The sequence below is a fragment of the Aplidium turbinatum genome, chromosome 12 (assembly GCF_918807975.1).
Source record: "Aplidium turbinatum chromosome 12, kaAplTurb1.1, whole genome shotgun sequence".
Taxonomy (NCBI): Eukaryota; Metazoa; Chordata; class Ascidiacea; order Aplousobranchia; family Polyclinidae; genus Aplidium; species Aplidium turbinatum.
The window spans coordinates 25,001,329-25,020,089 of record NC_137483.1 but is presented as its reverse complement, the minus strand read 5'-3'; the positions used below and the strand labels follow the sequence as shown (position 1 = coordinate 25,020,089).

Here is an 18,761-nt window from a genome sequence, read left to right as displayed (position 1 = left end):
TCCATCAGGGGGCTAACTTCAAAGCATCCTATGTTCTTCTGATCAGCTAATCTGGCACAACTGATGGTGATCACCAGGCAAAGCATGAAACGATATTGCTAAGAACAACCAAACATGTGAAGTAGACAGTTGCAACATAACATCAGGTGCAATTAATTAAAAAAGTAACTTGAATGGAAGCAGATACTACATGAATCATATACATACAAACTCTCGGTCATTAACTCAAAATGGACCACTGCACAGTTTACTATCAAAGTAATACAATTTAAACAAGGCAATCAGAAGTTCAAAACTGTTTTTGTAAGAAGTTAAATGACATCACTACGGTTCCCTGTACCAGGCTAAACTAGTGTAGTTTACAAAAAAACAATCAAGTTTTTGTAGTTTTGGTTTCATCATCAAAGACATAGACCTTGAAAGTGCAATCGTTGACCATGAGGTCTGCGGTTTGTTATACAGCACTCCATAATTACCAAACAAGATGCCATTTTCCCTGCTGAGGCGCACCCAGGGCGGTCTCGGAAGGGCACAGGCCGATGGGTTGTGTGTCGGCGCCGGGGATGAACAAAAGGAGTCTGGTGGTACTTGACTTCCATTCGGTTTTCCCTGTATGGTGCGCCCAGACAGCGGCAGAGATGTTTACTTTTCCCATATATAGCTTAGAATAAACTACACATTAAAATGGATAGCATCGTTCTAGTCATTTAAGTAATTTCAACAAGTTCCTTGAACTGCGCACAGGATGATAGCGATCACAAATAAGCCGAGGGCTTCACAGGATCACCACCATCAACAATCTATTCGCCTGAAGCGCTACAATGCTGCCAGTGTGACGCAGAAAAGAAGTTTGTGAACGTACAATAAGCAGTCTGAAACATCTTGCATCAGCGTTTCACACGGTGACGTCATACCATTGCGGACGACACAATGCAAAGGATGAAAGCGGAAAGTGTTAAAGTATAAATAGAGCTGATGGCGTGACAAAAATTAAACCATTGTTAACAAAAACAAGGCAATCGGTAAATAAATCAAGTACAACGACCCAGGCAACAAATGTTTCCATTTTCGTTTCAACGCCCAGCCGCTTTTCAACAATGTAGAATGGGAAACGTTTGCAGGCCTCGAAATTTACGTCACAGCATGTGATGTCCGCGGGCAGTACCATCTAGATCGGTCATATTTGTCCGCCGAGAAATAACACAGGAACTAGCGATACAAATCGTCATTGCATAGCACGAACAATTGTTGCAAGAATATAATTTCGCGCGCATTCTAGCGCGCATCTAGAAAATGTGAATACTGTATCCCTTAGCTTCCATTCAAGCAGGAAAACTTTCGATTTTGACGTTGCTTCAACGATTGATGACATTGAATCAGTGTTACAAAGGTGAATTCTTCGCTAAGAATCCATGGGAGTACCAGTACTTTTACACTAATCACGCGCAACTTAGTTCAAGTCTTACGTCACAATGTCTGGCTTTGATCTCCAAGTAATATTGATAAGGAAAGGTTGGTTACAAAATTAGATCATACCAGTAGGCTATTACAGCAAGATGCAGCAAATTTGTTAAGTTTTGGTATTACAGTAAGAAAGAAAAGGCCCAGGGAAAATTAACTTTCGTTCACATGACACGCAAAAATAAACCCAAAGAAAAAAAACCTAGTGAAACTTGGCACAGCCGAAAATTAAGGCGTTAGTGTAAAATTTTTCCGACTTGTGTTCAGAGCATTGTGACGCAAGAAGCCACACGACCTCGTAGGTGGAATTTAATCAGTTATGCGGCGTATTAAGCAGCTACACGGCGTTTTGACTCTTGAAGTGCACGTCGTTGGTCTGATGAAAGCCTTTCAGAGTGACTTCTCTGAAATTTTAAGGCCTTAACCATAGCTATAGTTCTCAAATGGCGAAGAATTATCAAGATAAAGTGATTAAACATGACGATCGACGTTAAAACTGGTGTGTCCGCCGTGAGACTTAATTTGTCCGCTGAGTTAGCTGCTCAGACCGGACACGTTTGTCCGCCGTCAACAAAAACGAATTTCGAGGCCTGCATTTGGTAGCTGGGGATTAAAGACCACCTCTGCTTGTGACAGTCAGCTTGGTAAAGCGCTTAGCCTTGGAGCAACGCAAATTTGCGATGTATACAGTATATTCTTACTATTATTTACGTAGGCTACAGGAAGTCAAACAATAAAATAATTAATTTTACTAGCACGAATTATATCAGCCAACAATACGTCAAACTTTTTTTGAAATGTTTTTCAAATAAAGGCAGCAATTGAAACTCAGTCATCACCTTCAATATCTCACTTCGAAAAAGAACCCAGTCAGTATATTCGTATAATCTGAAACATGACTTGCGCATGATTTTGTTTTAGTCGATCTCAAACCTTAGTGGTCGCATAAAACAGGGACATAAGGTTGGCAACAAACCGAGGTGGCCTAGACATATCTCACCCCCTTTATATCTCAAACCCGAGGATGCGTCCCCTTGCCCTGTCCCCGCGTAATCGACGCCGATGATCGGTATCAGCAACGATGCCGATAAAAATATTGGTATCAGTACATCTCTAGTTGAAACTGTTGCAAAACAGGCACAAACACATTTCTGATCTTCGTTTTATCGTAAAACATCGCAAAGTGGTCATTTCGAGTTGTGCGCGTGACTACATGCATGCGCAAAAGCGTGCGGAAAATACAGATATTCAGTATTGACGCAAATATTGACGCATTTTCGAACAGTTGAGGATTTGAATATATTCTACAATAATTATAACGATCCAGAATATCGACTCCGATTCGATATATTTTCGCCAAAAAAAATGAAGCAAAGGCAAAATAAAGTCAAGATTTTGTTTGAGGCACAAACTATGCCAGTTAAAACGTAAAATAATTATATTATACAGTGCAGTGTTTTTATGGCTTTCCAAACCTTTTCCTATCCATTAACAAGATTTTGTTTTGCTCTGATAGTTGATACAATGAAGTTATTTAAACATGAAACAAAGCAACAGACAACGAGTTGTAGATTGATTTATCATCTGCAAACATTGAAACAATTAAAAAAATAGTCTGTGCTACGAGGGCGTTAAGCAAGAAAAATTCTAATTAATTTTGGTGTTAGTGAATCAAACGATTATCGCACTAATGCCTGTTGTACTGTTGGATGCAGTGGCGTTGACCGGACACTCGGATAGATCAAATACCTTAGTCTACATTACATCACCCTAATTATTGACATTAAGAAATTAAATTAACAATGCTATATTAATTAGCAAAAGACGTATAGTGTTGGCTAATCTTACTTGTTCACTTGAGGATCTCTCGAAAGTTTTACTATGACGTTTTCGGAAGCAAACGTCGTTTTCATCTGAAGTTTGTTCCAACCAAATAAAACGATTCCATGTAAAACTCAGCACTTCTCTTGCAATGTCCAACACTTTGTCATTATAAATTTTTCTGATGTTGCTGTGAAGTGACAAATTGCCGTAAATCCATTAGCATCTCGGAAGTACAGAATAACGTTTCAGTCTTCGAAATTAGCGTCGGCAATTGCCGACGCAGATACATGAATGGCGCATTGGCGTCGGCAATAAACATGCCGAAGCCACACGAGCGCTTGTAAGGAAAACAAGATTACAAAAAGAACTAATTTCTAAGACTACACCAGACTAGGATGTTGATTCAATCTTACTATTGCTGGATGTTTTATTTGAGTTACTTCCTACTTCGCTGGCGCTTAGACTCGTGCCCAGCTGTTAGAATTAAATCTTTTATAGAAATATCACCCCATTTGCATTGATTTAACGCCAGTAGACGTCAAATTATTGTAAGCATCTACTCCTTATTTCGCCTCGCTTTCCGTTATCTCGTCCAGCTAATACAGCATCTGATGATACCGATTCTGACTAGTTCTTCATCAAAAATACTTTGTGTTGCTCGCAGTGTCCCAATTTTGCCGAAATTATGATAGCTCATACGTAAATCGAGGCAATCTTCTCACAGGGAGCTAATAATTTGTTAGTTTTTGGTTGAGCAATTAACGTTATTTTATGATAACTCAACGTTGCTAGATGTCGAATTAATGTAAAACCTACTGTAATGTAAACCTAAAAAACTAAAAGTACCGTAATGTATTTTTGATGCGAGTCTGTGAAATATGACAATTGTTATTGCAGAGAGCCTAGGCAAATGATGTTTTATGTGAAAATGAAGCAAAAACTCAAAAAATTAAACAATATTAGCAGTAGCCTAAATAACAGATTTTGGTTTGCAAAAACAGGTGGCGTCAAAGCACAAACACTACTTTTAGTAACAATCGAAGTAGCCTACATCATGTAAATTGTTAAAGCACATTAGGCTAATCAATCATATGATGCGAAAAGATTAGTCGATGTTTACAAATTTTCTTTAGCAAGACTTTCTGGAATGTGATGTGGCCAAACAGTCCAGTTGGAGACTTCAGCGGTAGTCAGACATCATGTGGGCATCCCACCCAGTGGCGTATTTAGAAAGTTTGTTGGGGGGGGGGCAAGACATTGTGTCAGTCAGCCGCGTGGCGACTGACTCGGCGGATGGGGGCCAATAAGGGTCTGGGAGTAGTACACATGGGGTAATCTCAACGGTAGTGCACAAAAAGCTCAAATTTGGTGAAAATGGCTGTTAAATAATTGGTTCGAAATTTTTCTACTTGGGTTAAAAGTAGACTTGTTTGACTCTTTAAATAGGGGGGTATACCAAAATGTCATATGATGCGTCAGATAGGGGGGGGGGGTTAGCTGAAACCGTCAAATATGGGGGAAATCAAGAGCAAATCCGCAGAAATAAGTTACTGTTCCCATCAATGAACCAACAAAAGATAAACATGTTTCTCGGCAGCCGATTTGTAGCAAGAATTGACAGCGATAGACACCGTGTTTCGCCCATGAGGCTGGGCTCGTCAGTATCGCATCACTAATTCTGCCACAAAGGTATTCGAACACCGCTTTACCAGTCAGTTTAACTTTTATCTTCGTGGAAAAAAAAGAGCCAACAAAAGTTAGTAAACTGACAGTCAGTAAACTGACAGTCAGTAAACTGACTGGTAAAGCGGTAGTCGAATACCTTTGTGGCAGAATTAGTGGTGCGATACTGACAAGCCCAGCCTCATGGGCGAAACACGGTGTCTATCGCTGTCAATTCTTGCTACAAATCGACTGCCGAGAAACATATTGTTGATTGGATGGTCTGAATGGCTAGCGTGGAAGCTACACCGTTATGGTTAGCGAATCGCAACTGCTCGCTGTACTAGTGAGTGCTCAGCCTTGTGCTGATAGCCGGGAAGAACGCCCCTTTCTTTACAAAAGATAAACTCTTCAAAACATAAACAATACGTTAGTCCTGCCGATCTCAAACACCTTTTGAACATTCTCGGCGATTCGCCATGACAATTTACAGTGTGATGGCTGCGCTTGGTAAATATATCAATAACTGCATCATACTCGAGTACAATATCCTTGTTCAAATACATCTGAGCTAGACCATCATCCAAACGTGGCTTGGTCATGATCGTGCGGTAATAATTTTCCAGGTACTTTAGTGAACTGAAACATAGCTCGAGGCAGTTGTAACTGGAAGCATAGCAAATATTCGAAGTAATTTATGGATAATCAGATAAGTGCCGAGTTGTTCAGCAGCTTTTCAGCTCTCCATCTTTGCAATTCAATAGTAGCTGCAAATCAATGGCTTGGTTCAACAATCAACATCCAGCATTTCATGGTAAAAGTCGAAAATCTTGTCGATCGGGCTGTCCTCATCTTCATAAATCAATGAAGGCAGAAATTTTGCTTGGCATTGAGCACTTTTTGTAGTATTAATAGTTTTCATTGTTTTAATGAAGGCAGAAATGTGCTGACTTTAAAAGCTAGTGAGCAGTGATCGTTGAATCAAAGTCCCGGATTGAATCTCTCGTGAATTTGTGCCATGCAATTGTCAAGAAAAGGAAGAAAAACTGTTCGTTTGAAATAGATCTCCGCAGTTTTAGCTGCAATGTTAGGTCGATGTTGTTATCTATGTGTTCTCCGGGACATTCGGATTTCTCTAAAAATTGAACAAGCCTTGCCAAAAAGTTGGTGAAAAAGTCTACTATTCAAAAGCCCAAAATTTGTGGTGTTGCAGCACCACAGCACCATTAGACGAGCAGCCACTGTATGCAGTGTATATACTAGTGACTGCTCATCATCAGTCGTTATCGCCGCCTGCTGCAGATTGCGCATCAACATGGCTTATTTGCTTCCAAGAGTGGCGATTTTGAGCCAACTCGTCAAGTGGAGTCCGGTCCATGATTGAATGTTATCTTGCCATCGTTTTGGTTGTCTGCCACGTTTTCTTTTTCCTTCTACTTTGCCTTCTGTGCAAACTTTGCTGATTCCGAATTGTGATCTTTTAGTGTGGCCGAACAGTTTTAAAACTTTTGATTTTATTATTGCTGCAATTGGATGTAGTTTTGTCATAGTTAGAAGATCTTCTATTTTTGTGTGATCAAGTAACCTTTTGTTGGTCATGCACTTTTGATAGTAATGATGTAATTTTGGAAGGTAGTGAGTTTTTTCATTGTTGATGATGTCCAATTTACGCATTCTAGACTGTGACTGCTTGGTTAATTAAATATTGCTTAATTAAATATTTTTAACTTATTGTAATCAAGATACAATTTTGGTAAAGAGGTCACTTTCTTGTAATCAAGATTAAACTAGAAGCTGATTTGGAAACTCAAAATATTATTGACAAATTACATCGCAAAAAGTATACCCCCCGCGCTAGGATGAATCATCCAAGCAATTATGTCTTGTGCTCCAACTTTTTTTTTTGAAAAATTTGTATTAATTTTTTACCTGATCATTAGGGGGGGCCATCGCCCTTTATCCTCCCGCCTAAATACGCTACTGATTCCACCTGCTCTTCTATGACCTTAATGTCCTGGTGGAACCTTTCTCCATGCTCTTCACTTAGGTCACCGAGATTTGCAGGAAAATGATATAAGTGGCTGAAGAGATAGTGAACCTTGATACTCATCTTCACACCTAAATCTTTGAACTTGGAAATCATATCTTCTACCAATTCTTGGTAATTTTCATCTTTTTTGCTTCCAAGGAATTTCTGTGTGATTAAAACAAACAATTGCCATGCAGCAGACTCCTTGTCTGTCATAGACTGCACAATAAGGTGTTGCAAATTTTACAACCTATGTTGAAACTATGATTTTCTGACCGGAAATGGCGTAAAACGACACCAAACAAATTTTTTCGAAAAATTTTAAGGTTTAGGTGTCCCACACTCACCCTGAAAATTTTGCATTTTGCCGCAAATGAACATATTTTCAAACGCATGCAATTTCTACATTTTACATCATAACCACACCATGTTGGATATCATTTTGATCAGAATTTTATGGAGAACATCACTAAACTATCAAAAGTTAATTTTCTGCAAGAATGTAAAAATTGAAAATTTGGCCTGGCGTAATATTTTGACAAAAATCTATTCGAAAAAGGTGGAAAAATTGGAAAATTAGACACAAAATGTTTTGCAACATATGGTTACTACAATAGTCTTATCAGTTAAATGCCAAACAGTGTCAAAACTAAGTGTCAAAGCTCATTGGGCTTGTCAATCATCCTTGAAAATCACCATCTCATCCAAAACTTTGAAGCTATCCAACTCTTGTGTCATGGGCCAATCTAACTGATATTTGCTGGTACACCTTCTCTTTTTCTTTGAAGTGTCAAAACTGTGTGATATCTGAACATATTGATGTGACATAAGCTCGTATTTTGTCATCAGTTTCTTTTATTTTGTCGCCTGACATTGCATCGTTTCTGTCTTCAACCTTTCGGTTATTCAAACATCTGGTGATTGCCAATCAGCCTCTCATTCGCCATCTGGTTGTTTTTGAAGGACACCCATTCACCCAATCATTAGGCTGGCCTAGTAACAAACAAGGAGAGCAAACAAACCTTGCCTGAAAAACGGCGTCCCACAGCAGGGATCAGTCCTAGCTCCACTTCATTTCAACATCTACACCCACGACCTGCCAACTATGGTCTCCGCAAAATATGCTTATGCGGACGACCTGGCAATTCTCCACTCCACAAAGTCGTGGGAAAATCTAGAAGACACCTTGAGCCAGGACATGAGCTCTCTGCCTATCTCCAGAACTGGCGACTGAAATTCAGCAAAACCAAAACTGTGGCAGCAGCTTTCCACCTCCATAATCGGGAAGCTGATCGTGAGCTACACGTCCAGAACAACGGAAAATCTCTGTCCTTCTGCCCCGAACCAAGATATCTTGGGGTGACACTGGACAGATCGCTCACATACCGCCACCATTTGGTGTCACTGCGCAAGAAACTCACATCCCGCACTGCGCTATTCAAGCGCCTGGCAGGCTCTAGCTGGGGGGCAAGGGCTGACACTTTGCGTATAGCAGCCCTAGCCCTTGTCTACTCTTCAGCAGAGTACTGTGCACCTGTTTGGTGCTGCAGTGCTCACTGCCATAAACAGCGCCCTGCGCACAGTGACCAGATGCCTGCGACCTGCGTCCCACACCGCTGGACAATCTCCCCATTCTCGCTGGCATCCAACCCACTGAGCTTCGTCGCGAAGAAGCCACTCTGTCCCTCGGTCGACGGGCACTGGAGCCTAACCACCTTCTCCACCACAAGATCTCTGCTCTCCCAAACGAGCACCACCGTCGACTGAAATCAAGACACCCATTCGTGCCAGCCGCTCAACTTCTTATCAACACAGCTGATGTACAAGACATCTCTGCGACTGCTTGGGCGGACCATAAATGGAGTTCTGAATGGAAGTCAACCGCCTCCAGACTCTATTCGTTCATCCCCGACGCCGACACACGCCCCATCGGCCTAACACTATCAAGACAGGCATGGGTGCACCTCAACCGTCTCCGTACGGGCGTCGGGCTTTTCCACTCAACCATGCACCAATGGGGAATGGCCTCTTCCTCCTCCTGTGAATGTGGTGCCGAGGAACAGACCGCAGACCACATCATCAATGACTGCTCCATCTTCAAGCCACCTAACGGAGTGGAAGGTCTGGATGATGAAACCAAAGACTGGCTGCTCTCTAGTAGCCTTCCAGTGTAGTCTGGGAACATCGTGAATCTGGGGTGGTAAAAGGATAGACCTTCGGCCCCAGACGCTCACACGATGACCACGACACAGTTTTGACACTTCAAAGAAAAAGAGAAGGTGTACCAGCAAACATCAATTAGATTGGCCCATGATACAAGAGTTGGATAGCTTCAAAGTTTTGGATGGTGATTTTCAAGGATGATTGAAGCCCAATGATCTTTGACAATTAGTTTTGACACTGTTTGGCATTTAACTGATAAGACTATTGTAGTATTGTGTATACCGTATGTTTCAAAACATTTTGTGTCTAATTTTCCAATTTTTCCACCTTTTTCGAATGGATTTTTGTCAAAATATTACACCAGGCCAAATTTTCAATTTTTACATTCTTGCAGAAAATTAACTTTTGATAGTTTAGTGATGTTCTTCATAAAATTCTGATCAAAACGATACCCAACATGGTGCCGTTATGATGTAAAATGTAGAAATTGCATGCGTTTGAAAATATGTTCATTTGCGGTAAAATGCAAAATTTTCAGGGTGAGCGTGGGACACCTAAAACATAAAATTTTTCAAAATTTTTTTCTTCTCGTGTCGTTTCACGCCATTTCCGGTCAGAAAATCATATTTCCAAAAAGAGATTAAAAATTTTTTTGAAAAACGCAACACCCTACTGCACAAAACGTACATCTTTTATGAATTTGCGGATCTGAGGGCCATCAAAAATGCCTGCATTCAGCTCTTTGATGGTCAAAGCAGGAAATGCTCTGCAAATATTGTGCGCCCGGCTCAAGATCATGCGACGCTGGTTCGACACTCGGGGTGTGCGCTTGAGCAACACATTCTAAGGACTGCTCTCCATTCAACGGCACCTAATGGAAGGAATAATTCTCCGGCAACAAGACTTCCACATTCCACAATCGGAAAACTTCACTCTGCCAATCTCGGTAACCGACCTTGCGTCAAGAACCTCCACAAGTATGCGAAACTACCAGGAGTAACCTTATCAATTAGGCTTTGTCAGTCCGAGGATAAAGATTCAAAACCAACCAACCAATCCAAATATAATCGAATCAGTCGCCAGTGATAGGCAAGGCTTTCACAAACTGCTTCATCAAACCAAGTTTGATGTGGAGTGGTAAAATGAATTTCTCTCTGGCAACTAAAGGCTTATTGATGATGTTAGCTTCACCAACTCTCATGGAATCTGTAGGTGGCCATCCTTTTTTCACCTAGTGATTATTACGAGCTTGGCTATCCCACAAGCAGATGAAACATGGATATTTAGTATAGCCGCTTTGCTGGCTAAGCAAAAAATTACCATTTTCAAGTCTACACTAATTAATCATTGGCGAGAGTCATAATCCAGTTTCTGTGATATCGTTTTAATATTATTGTAGTCTACCCTTCTTTTAGTTTTGTTGAATGGCCAATTAGAAGAGATGCATATCTGTTACCGTTATGTAACAATACACACTTCAAACTTCTTTTCGAACTGTCTGTGATCAAGCGCCACTCTTGAACTCTATATTGTGGTAGCCTACTCTCATTTACAGCAGAAGCCCTGCGATTTCTTTGCAGTAAACAACTTCATCTTGCTGGCAAAAATACGGAAGCATTTTTTTTTCTCTCGCACAGTAAAATATTATGGATACTCCGGTTCCAAAACCGTTTTTGTCTTTGAGTCTGGATGCCAAAATTTCTGCTGCTTATTTAGATAGGTTGAGATCACTTAGCTCTTCCTGTTTGAATGTCTCTGGAATAGCTGAACTACTTTCAAACACACTTCCACCGCTGTCACTTACTACAGAGCTTTCCACCTCTTCATGAAACTCATCATATCCCATGGCTATGTCAAGGAAATCACTAAATTCAGGCACAGGCTCTTCCATACAGTGAGGCATAGGTCGTCAAGCAGATTCTAAATCTGGGTAGGCTAATTCCAAGTAGTGCTTTTCTTGAACTCCTGTAGGTCTACCAAACAGAAGTTAGCAGTCATTGAAATGGCTTTTTGGTTCTGTCCAAACCATTGGTACACCAAATTTAAGATTTTTAAGTGTACCTTTAGTCCACTTTAGTCAGGCTTTCTACACATGCTTTACAGACAGTATGAGGTGCCCATGGCTTATCTTGATCATCTAGCCAAAATTTGAAAATATTGATATCTCAAAAACTAGAGCCAATTCAAAGAAACTGATGTTATTTTCGGATTCAGTGGCCCAAAATTGCACAGAAACCATTAAAATATCTTCGGCACTCGAAAAAAAATTTTTTTTTGTTGGCCAGTGTCATCAAACTAATTAGATTTTTAGGTTACCGGTATATACCGTACGGTAATAGATTGAGCTTCGCTTTTTAACAACATTATCATTGATTATATATATTTCATTGATTGTAGAAATCTTTATCTTGAAACTGAGAAAGCGTCTTGGAAAGGTTAATCCTGGCAGTTTTGCATACTTGAAGAGGCTTAAACAACTGACACAGGCATGGTTAAAAAATTTGACAGAGTAAAAATACCACTGCAGGCCTCAAAATTCGTTTTTGTTGACGGCGGACAAACGTGTCCGGTCTGAGCAGCTATCTTGGTGGACAAATTAAGTCTCACGGAGGACACACCAGTTTTAGCGTCGATCGTCATGTTTAATCACTTTATCTTGATAATTCTTCGCCATTTGAAAACTATATATAGCTACGGTTTAGAAGGCTTTTTAAAATTTCAGCAAAAGTCACTCTGAAAGGCTTTCATCAGACCAACGACGGGCACATGAAAAGTCAAAGCGACCTGTAGCTGCTGAACAGGGCACATAACTGATTAACTTCCACCGAACGAGGTCGTGTGGCTTCTTGCATCACAATGCTCTGAACACGAGTCAGAAAGCTTCTACACTAACGCTACTATTTTCTGCTGTGCAAAGTTTATTAGGCTTTTTTCTTAAGGTTTATTTTTGCGTGTTTTGTGAGCGAAAGTGAATTTTTTCTGGACGTATTCTTTCTTACTGTAAGACCAAAACTTAACAAATTTTGCAGCATCTTGCTGTAATATAGCCTACTCGTATAGTCTAATTTTGTAACCAACCTTGCCTTATCAATATTACTGGGAGATCAAGCCAGACATTGTGACGTAAAACTTGAACTAAGTTGCGCGTGATTAGTGTAGAAGTACCGGTATTCCCATCGATTCTTGGTGAAGAATTCGCCTTTGTTACGCTGATTCAATGTCACCAATCATTGAAGCAACGTAAAAATTGAAAGTTTTCCTTCTTGAATGGAAGCTAAGGGATACAGTATTCACATTTTCTAATTGCGCAGAAATTATATTCTTGCAACAATTGTTTGTGCTATGACAATGACGATTTGTATCGCTAGTTCCTGCGTTATTTCTCGGCGGACAAATATGACCGATCTAGATGGTACTGTACTTCCCGCGGACATCACATGCTGTGACGGCAGATATGACCGCCGTGAATTTCGAGGCCTGCACTGGCTCAAGTGTTGTCTGTCTGAATAATTCCATCTATTACGTGCTGCTGAATGCTGAGCAGTGCTTGAAATACGTTGCTCAAGCGCACATTATAGTGCATCAAGCCCCCCTCATGAAAAAATTTTCTCATGGCAGTATATTAAAGTTGTGCTACCTATGGAAAAAATCAATTGTGTAAAATGTTACCAAATTTGGATAAACTCTACCGGGTCCACATCGAGCCTGAAAAAACGAGAAATAGGGTCATTTCACATGAAAACAGGCAATATAAAGATATCTCGAATATGATACCTCTCAGATTTGGTGAAAAGTTGTCATAATATGCCTTAGACTACCAAATGAAAGAATCCCAAGTTTTAGATCAATATCTCAAAGGGTTTGTCCATGGCGGTCATTTAAATTTCGAGAACCACCCTCATTTTTGACTTGTGGGGGTAGTGTATTAAGCTGCGCCCTTTTGGGGCAAATTTCTAATTTCAATTGGGGGGATATCTAAATATCTGTGTATGCCTGAAAAATGAAAGCATGCAAAAAAAATTTTTTTTTCGTTAATGTTTAGACCCTGCTGTCGGCCCCGGAACATTTGCAGGTTACCGGAATTTTGAAATCTTCATAAAATCTTAATCTTTTGTGCGAGGTAGGGCATGTTGGTATTCATTTCTATTGTTTTTGGATAATTAATCCATTTATTAAGTTTACAGACAAATTTAGACATGTTTTAAAATTTTAATTTTTGCAACAATGACATATTTTCTTGCATTTTATGTAAATTTTTGTGGTTTCTGAAGGTTATGATAGCAGCAAGTTGGATTTACTGGTTCCGGTACATTCTGAAGCAATATAAATAGACTCATTAGTTAAACATTTTAACAAAAACAATGGCTAAGGAAGTCCAGATGAAAAAATAGTATTATAATTCTTATTTATGTATACATAACAAATTACATCACAGACATGTAAGTATGTATAGTCAAGTGGGGTAAAAAAAAATAGTGGGGTTATTGGGGTAAAAAAAAACACTTACCATCTCACATCTAAAATGAGTAGATATTCACTCAACTTTTTTGGTGTCTGTTTAAGTGGTCTTTGGAGATTACTTTGAGGGGTAGAGGAAAAAGATTGGATTTGACAAAGAAGAGCTATGTTAAATAGAGTAAATATTGCCAGCGAAGGGTGCACAAAAAGGTTCGGAGGAGTTTATTAAAGGTTTTTGCTAAATTTTAGTGATAAGTAGTATGAATGTTTTAATGTTATATTGTGAGTACTATGTTGTGAGGCTACTAGATGCAACAAAGACTGGGGCCTCCAAATGTTTGTGTAAATTATTATTGAGGTGTTTTTTTTTACCCCAATAAAATTCGTTGATTTGGGGTAAAAAAAAACAGTGCATTTTATGGAATGTTTTGGCTTTGTATTGGTGTTATGTCAACTGCCAAGCAGTATATCACCAAAAAATACAAAAACAAACTTCTGGATGCATCAGTGCCAATGTATGCATGATTGCATGTGTTATGCACAATCAATTGATGTTTTCTGGAGTTGGGGGTCCGAGGTTAAGATTAGTGTTGCGGGTTAGTCGATCAATAGCGCAGATTGAGAGTACAGAGCGATCCATTGATTGATAGTGCACAACACATACAATCAGACATACACAAACTGTTGTTTTATTTCCTGTCTGTTGTTTTTTAGTTGTATGTTCATTCACAAACTGCAGGTTGACTTTTTAGGATTCACGATCCGCGAAATTTAATCGCCCACTTGCTTGTTCAAACCAGAGCTGCAGATAAAATTCAGGATGGCGTGCATAAGTATACTAGACACAATTTTTTGTCTTGCTGCTGTTTTTATTACAGTAATGAGACTTTGCGATTTCACAATGTTTATTTTAATAAAAAGTGCATACAAAAATTGTGGGCAAAATCGTTTACATCATCATCATGACCCATCCGGTCAGTTCTGAGTATGGGTTCAGCATCTCTCACAGTCCTTGATTTATGAGTTACACAAAGCTTCTTTCCTCTGGTGGAGAATCATTTATATTGCATATGAAATCAATAGCAAAACATATGAAATCAATATTATAATAATAAAGAAGAAGAAGCTGCTATACTAACAGGTGTTTTTTTTTACCCCATGAAAATTTTTTTTACCCCAAAGCTGGGGTAAAAAAAAATTCAGGTATTTTGGGCATAATTTCCAAACCAGTTAATGGATTTAAAAAATTTCATTGGGGGATGATAGACATACATGGTCTGCATATTGTGACCAACTTTAGTGGTCATACTTGATAAGCTAAAAAATCTAGGACAACCTTTCTGAAAAAAATTTTTTTTTACCCCACTTGACTATATGCTGTTTCTCCACCCATTAACTTGATTCCGATTTTACCTTCCAGAATACTACGAAATATACCTACCTGACTCCTTCTTTTGAATGTATTGTAATAGCTGAAGGTAAGAATGGCATAACGATCTTCAATAAAGGATGATCCTTTAGAATTTAGAAATAAAAAAGTATGAGTCACTGAAAACATCCGAACTTCCGCTTCATTTGAATGTACTCAGACATTTTCTCTATCTCCGCACATTTCAATTTATGAATTCCACAACATCTAGTCAACTGCACAATTAACTCTATGAAAACATCATCAACATATATTCACCTGCATCTATAGCAGCCACAAACTGCAAGAAGACCATCATAGACCAAATAAAAGAGCTTGAAACCAAAAGAAAGACTGTGAACAAAAACAAGAATAACCAGTAGATTCTTAAGTTCAATAAATTTTTTTTAGGAAGTCTTAACTTTAAAATTTGTATTCTACAGGAAAATGTGTTGCTGAAGGTGTCGTGGATCATTTCACCTCAATGAAAATTAACATATCTAACATATGGGTCAGATGCATCAATTTTGTACCCTGTAGTCTCCAGAACGCATTTTTGCAGTTTTGGTATTTCTTAAGGTTTCAGTCTACTTTTTTAGGCTTTAAGTTACAGTTTAGATATGTGCCCCCCCTATGTAATGCTAATTTTCAATGGAAATTGTTAACTTCTTAGCAAAAATTTTGGATTTATCACAAAATTGCCCACTTTTTTTGGATTTTTCACGTTTTTACTTCTGTAATTCCCTTGTGATTTTTCACAGGCAAATACTGCAGTGCTAAACTGACTTTTATTTAACACTGTGCAGCTTTAGCTACATTTTAATGTTGAAATGACACTGGCTTTACAATTTTGGCCTTGTATTTTTCTCAATTTTACAAATCTGCAATTTTGGCTCCACTATGTTGTAGTCTCCAGAACGACCCATGGTACTACTCTACCAATGCCTACTCTGTGCTCCTGTTTGGGTGTAAAATGATGCAAATTTATATATAAACAAACCTACAAAACAAGAAAACAGATTTACTAAAAAGTGTGATAATAGTTCACTCTTCTATGGAAGCTATTTAGCCTGGCTCCAAAATTGTGTAGTCTCCAGAACAAACTTTAACAAAAAATGTATGCTTCCCTGTTTAAAATGGCAAACATTCTTCCAGTATGTGATGGACTAGTATGCTCACTTAGCAGGATTTCATAGAGAGGACTCGGAATAAATAAAAGATTAGGAATTTCTTTCTTATTGAATTTGTCTGTAGTCTCCAGAACACTGTAGTCTCCAGAACTTTTTTTTTTTCTTTTTTTTTGTAAAACCAGTAAGCACTCCTTTGTACAGTTATTTTTACATGTAATGTTACTATAAAAGTTGCTCATAGGAAATGATACCTGTTGAAGCATTCTGTAACCTATTTTTGATCTTAGAGAACATAGATACAGTTAAAGTTGTTAAATTTTAATTTAGCTGTGATTGTGAGGTGCTTTTTACGCATATTTGATTGGCAATGGCTCCATATGAAAAAAGTATTGCTATTACTATTGCTGGCATATGATTTATTACCACCTTGAGGTCAAACAATACATGACTTTGGCTGAAGTATCAGAATATTTAGGTACATTATCGCACAACTGCAGTAAACCTGCTAGAAACTGATAAAATAGGTATATATACTCACACTGATATTTAATTTTCAGTATAAAAACATGATATTTTTTGGGGGCAGTCTTTTGATTTAGTTGGTAGAGAAGTATCTCAAGACTTTTAAATCAAAATTTTATGGCACCAAGCATTCTGAATTTTTTCTCCGTTCTGGAAACTACAGGTACAAAATTGATGCATCTGACCCATATGTATGTGTTATTTGAGGAGATGGTACAAACTCTAATACAAGCTGGAAGGATGGTTCAATGGCCCATATCGAAAGAAGTATAGGAAGACCTTGTCAGCATGTAGTTCGCTTACTTCACCACTGCGAGTTATCACTTCGCAAACTTTTTGAACACATTGATGGATCAACTTCAGGGCCAAACAGTTTTAATGGCCCAATCGGAAAAATGCTTGCCAAAAATGTATGAGAAATGGAGCCCCTACTATTTGAACCACTAAATAATATATATACCAAAATATCCTGAAATTTCGGTTCAAGTTAGCAGAATCTCTCAAATGATGCAAAGCACCTGCATAAGCTGGGCAAGGCGACCACTAGTGGAAATCTTCCAGAAAGTTTAATCAAGAAAAAAATTGGCCCACTGTGTCACTCGCGTTGGTTAACTCTAACTTATTGAACCTAAGAATCTGCTGGTTATTCTTGTTTTTGTTCACAGTCTTTCTTTTGGTTTCAAGCTCTTTTACTTGGTCTATGATGGTCTTCTTGCAGTTTGTGGCTGCTATAGATGCAGATGAATATATATTGATGATGTCTTCGTAGACTTGATTGTGCAGTTGACTAGATGTTGTGGAATTCATAAATTGAAATGTGCGGAGATAGAGAAAATGTCTGAGTACATTCAAACGAAGCGGAAGTTTGGATGTTTTCAGTGACTCATACTTTTCTATTTCTAAAGGACTATCCTTTATTGAAGATCGTTATGACATTTTTACACTCAGCTATTACAATACATTCAAAAGAAGGAGTCAGGTAGGTATATTTTGTAGTTTCCTGGAAGGTATAATTGGAATCAAGTTAATGGGTGAGAAACAGCATACGGTACTTAGATTACTTACATGCCTGTGATGTAAATTGTTACATAAATAAGAATAATAATACTATTTTTTCATCTGGACTTCCTTAGCCATTGTTTCTGTTGAAATGTTTAACTAATGAGTCTATTTATATTGCTTCAGAATGTACCAGAACCAGTAAATCCAACTTGCTACTATCATAACCTTCAAAAACCACAAAAATTTACATAAAATGCAAGAAAATTCGTCATTGTTGCAAAAATTAAAATTTTAAAACATGTCTAAATTTGTCTGTAAACTTAATAAATGGATTAATTATCCAAAAACAATAAAAATGAATACCAACATGCCCTACCTAGCACAAAAGATTAAGATTTTATGAAGATTTCAAAATTCCGGTAACCTGCAAATGTTCCGGAGCCGACAGCAGGGTCTAAACATTAACAAAAAAAAATTTTTTTTTTGCATGCCTTCATTTTTCAGGCATACACAGATATTTAGATATCCCCCCGATTGAAATTAAAAATTTGCCCTAAAAGGGCGCAGCTTAGTAGTGTATAGCAAATTTTGCTATTTTCAGTGCATCACAACTTCTATTGCAAAATGTAATTTGGAAAACTAATAATGCTATTCTAGGTCATTATAAACTATAGGCTACCGGTACTATATATACAATTCAACAATAAAAAACAACATTTCTGGATGCATGGGTAGGCCTATTAGATGGGTCACTAAAATCCTAATATTTTGCCCCGTAAAAGTGTTTTTTTTCAATTTTTGAATGCTTCTGACATCCAAACCAATCAGAATATTTTTATAAAACATGATTATTTGTAATACTTGGAAACTTTGTTTCTGTCAAATCAAGTTTGAGGGTTGTGGTGCCATTAACAGAGATCTTTTGAGGATCTGAAAACCCTATCAGGCAGAAATGGCCCTTTTTAGAGCTCTAAATAACCATGTGGGCATTTTATAGTCATATGGTCGTCCAACTGCTTGTTTGTTGTAGAGTAACACAAAACTAAAGTATTTTATTCACTGCTGGACGATCATGGACATTTTCATCCTTGTCACCCAACAT

At 38.4% G+C, this 18,761-nt stretch overlaps 1 protein-coding gene across 3 annotated transcripts in view; it reads right to left on the bottom strand.

Annotated features, from left to right (window-relative positions):
• Nucleotides 1-18,761, bottom strand: part of LOC145780893 (ATP-sensitive inward rectifier potassium channel 12-like) — a 59,581-nt gene that overhangs the window by 34,143 nt on the left and 6,677 nt on the right. For 2 of the 3 annotated variants that reach the window (XM_082592547.1, XM_082592550.1), the window contains exon 2: nt 3,310-3,472. In XM_082592547.1, coding sequence (XP_082448673.1) covers nt 3,310-3,374 — 65 coding nt within the window. In that variant the 5' untranslated portion in view covers nt 3,375-3,472. Of the gene's footprint in view, nt 1-3,309; nt 3,473-6,876; nt 6,893-18,761 lie in introns of those variants that run through there. The other variant, XM_082592548.1, reaches the window with a different exon arrangement.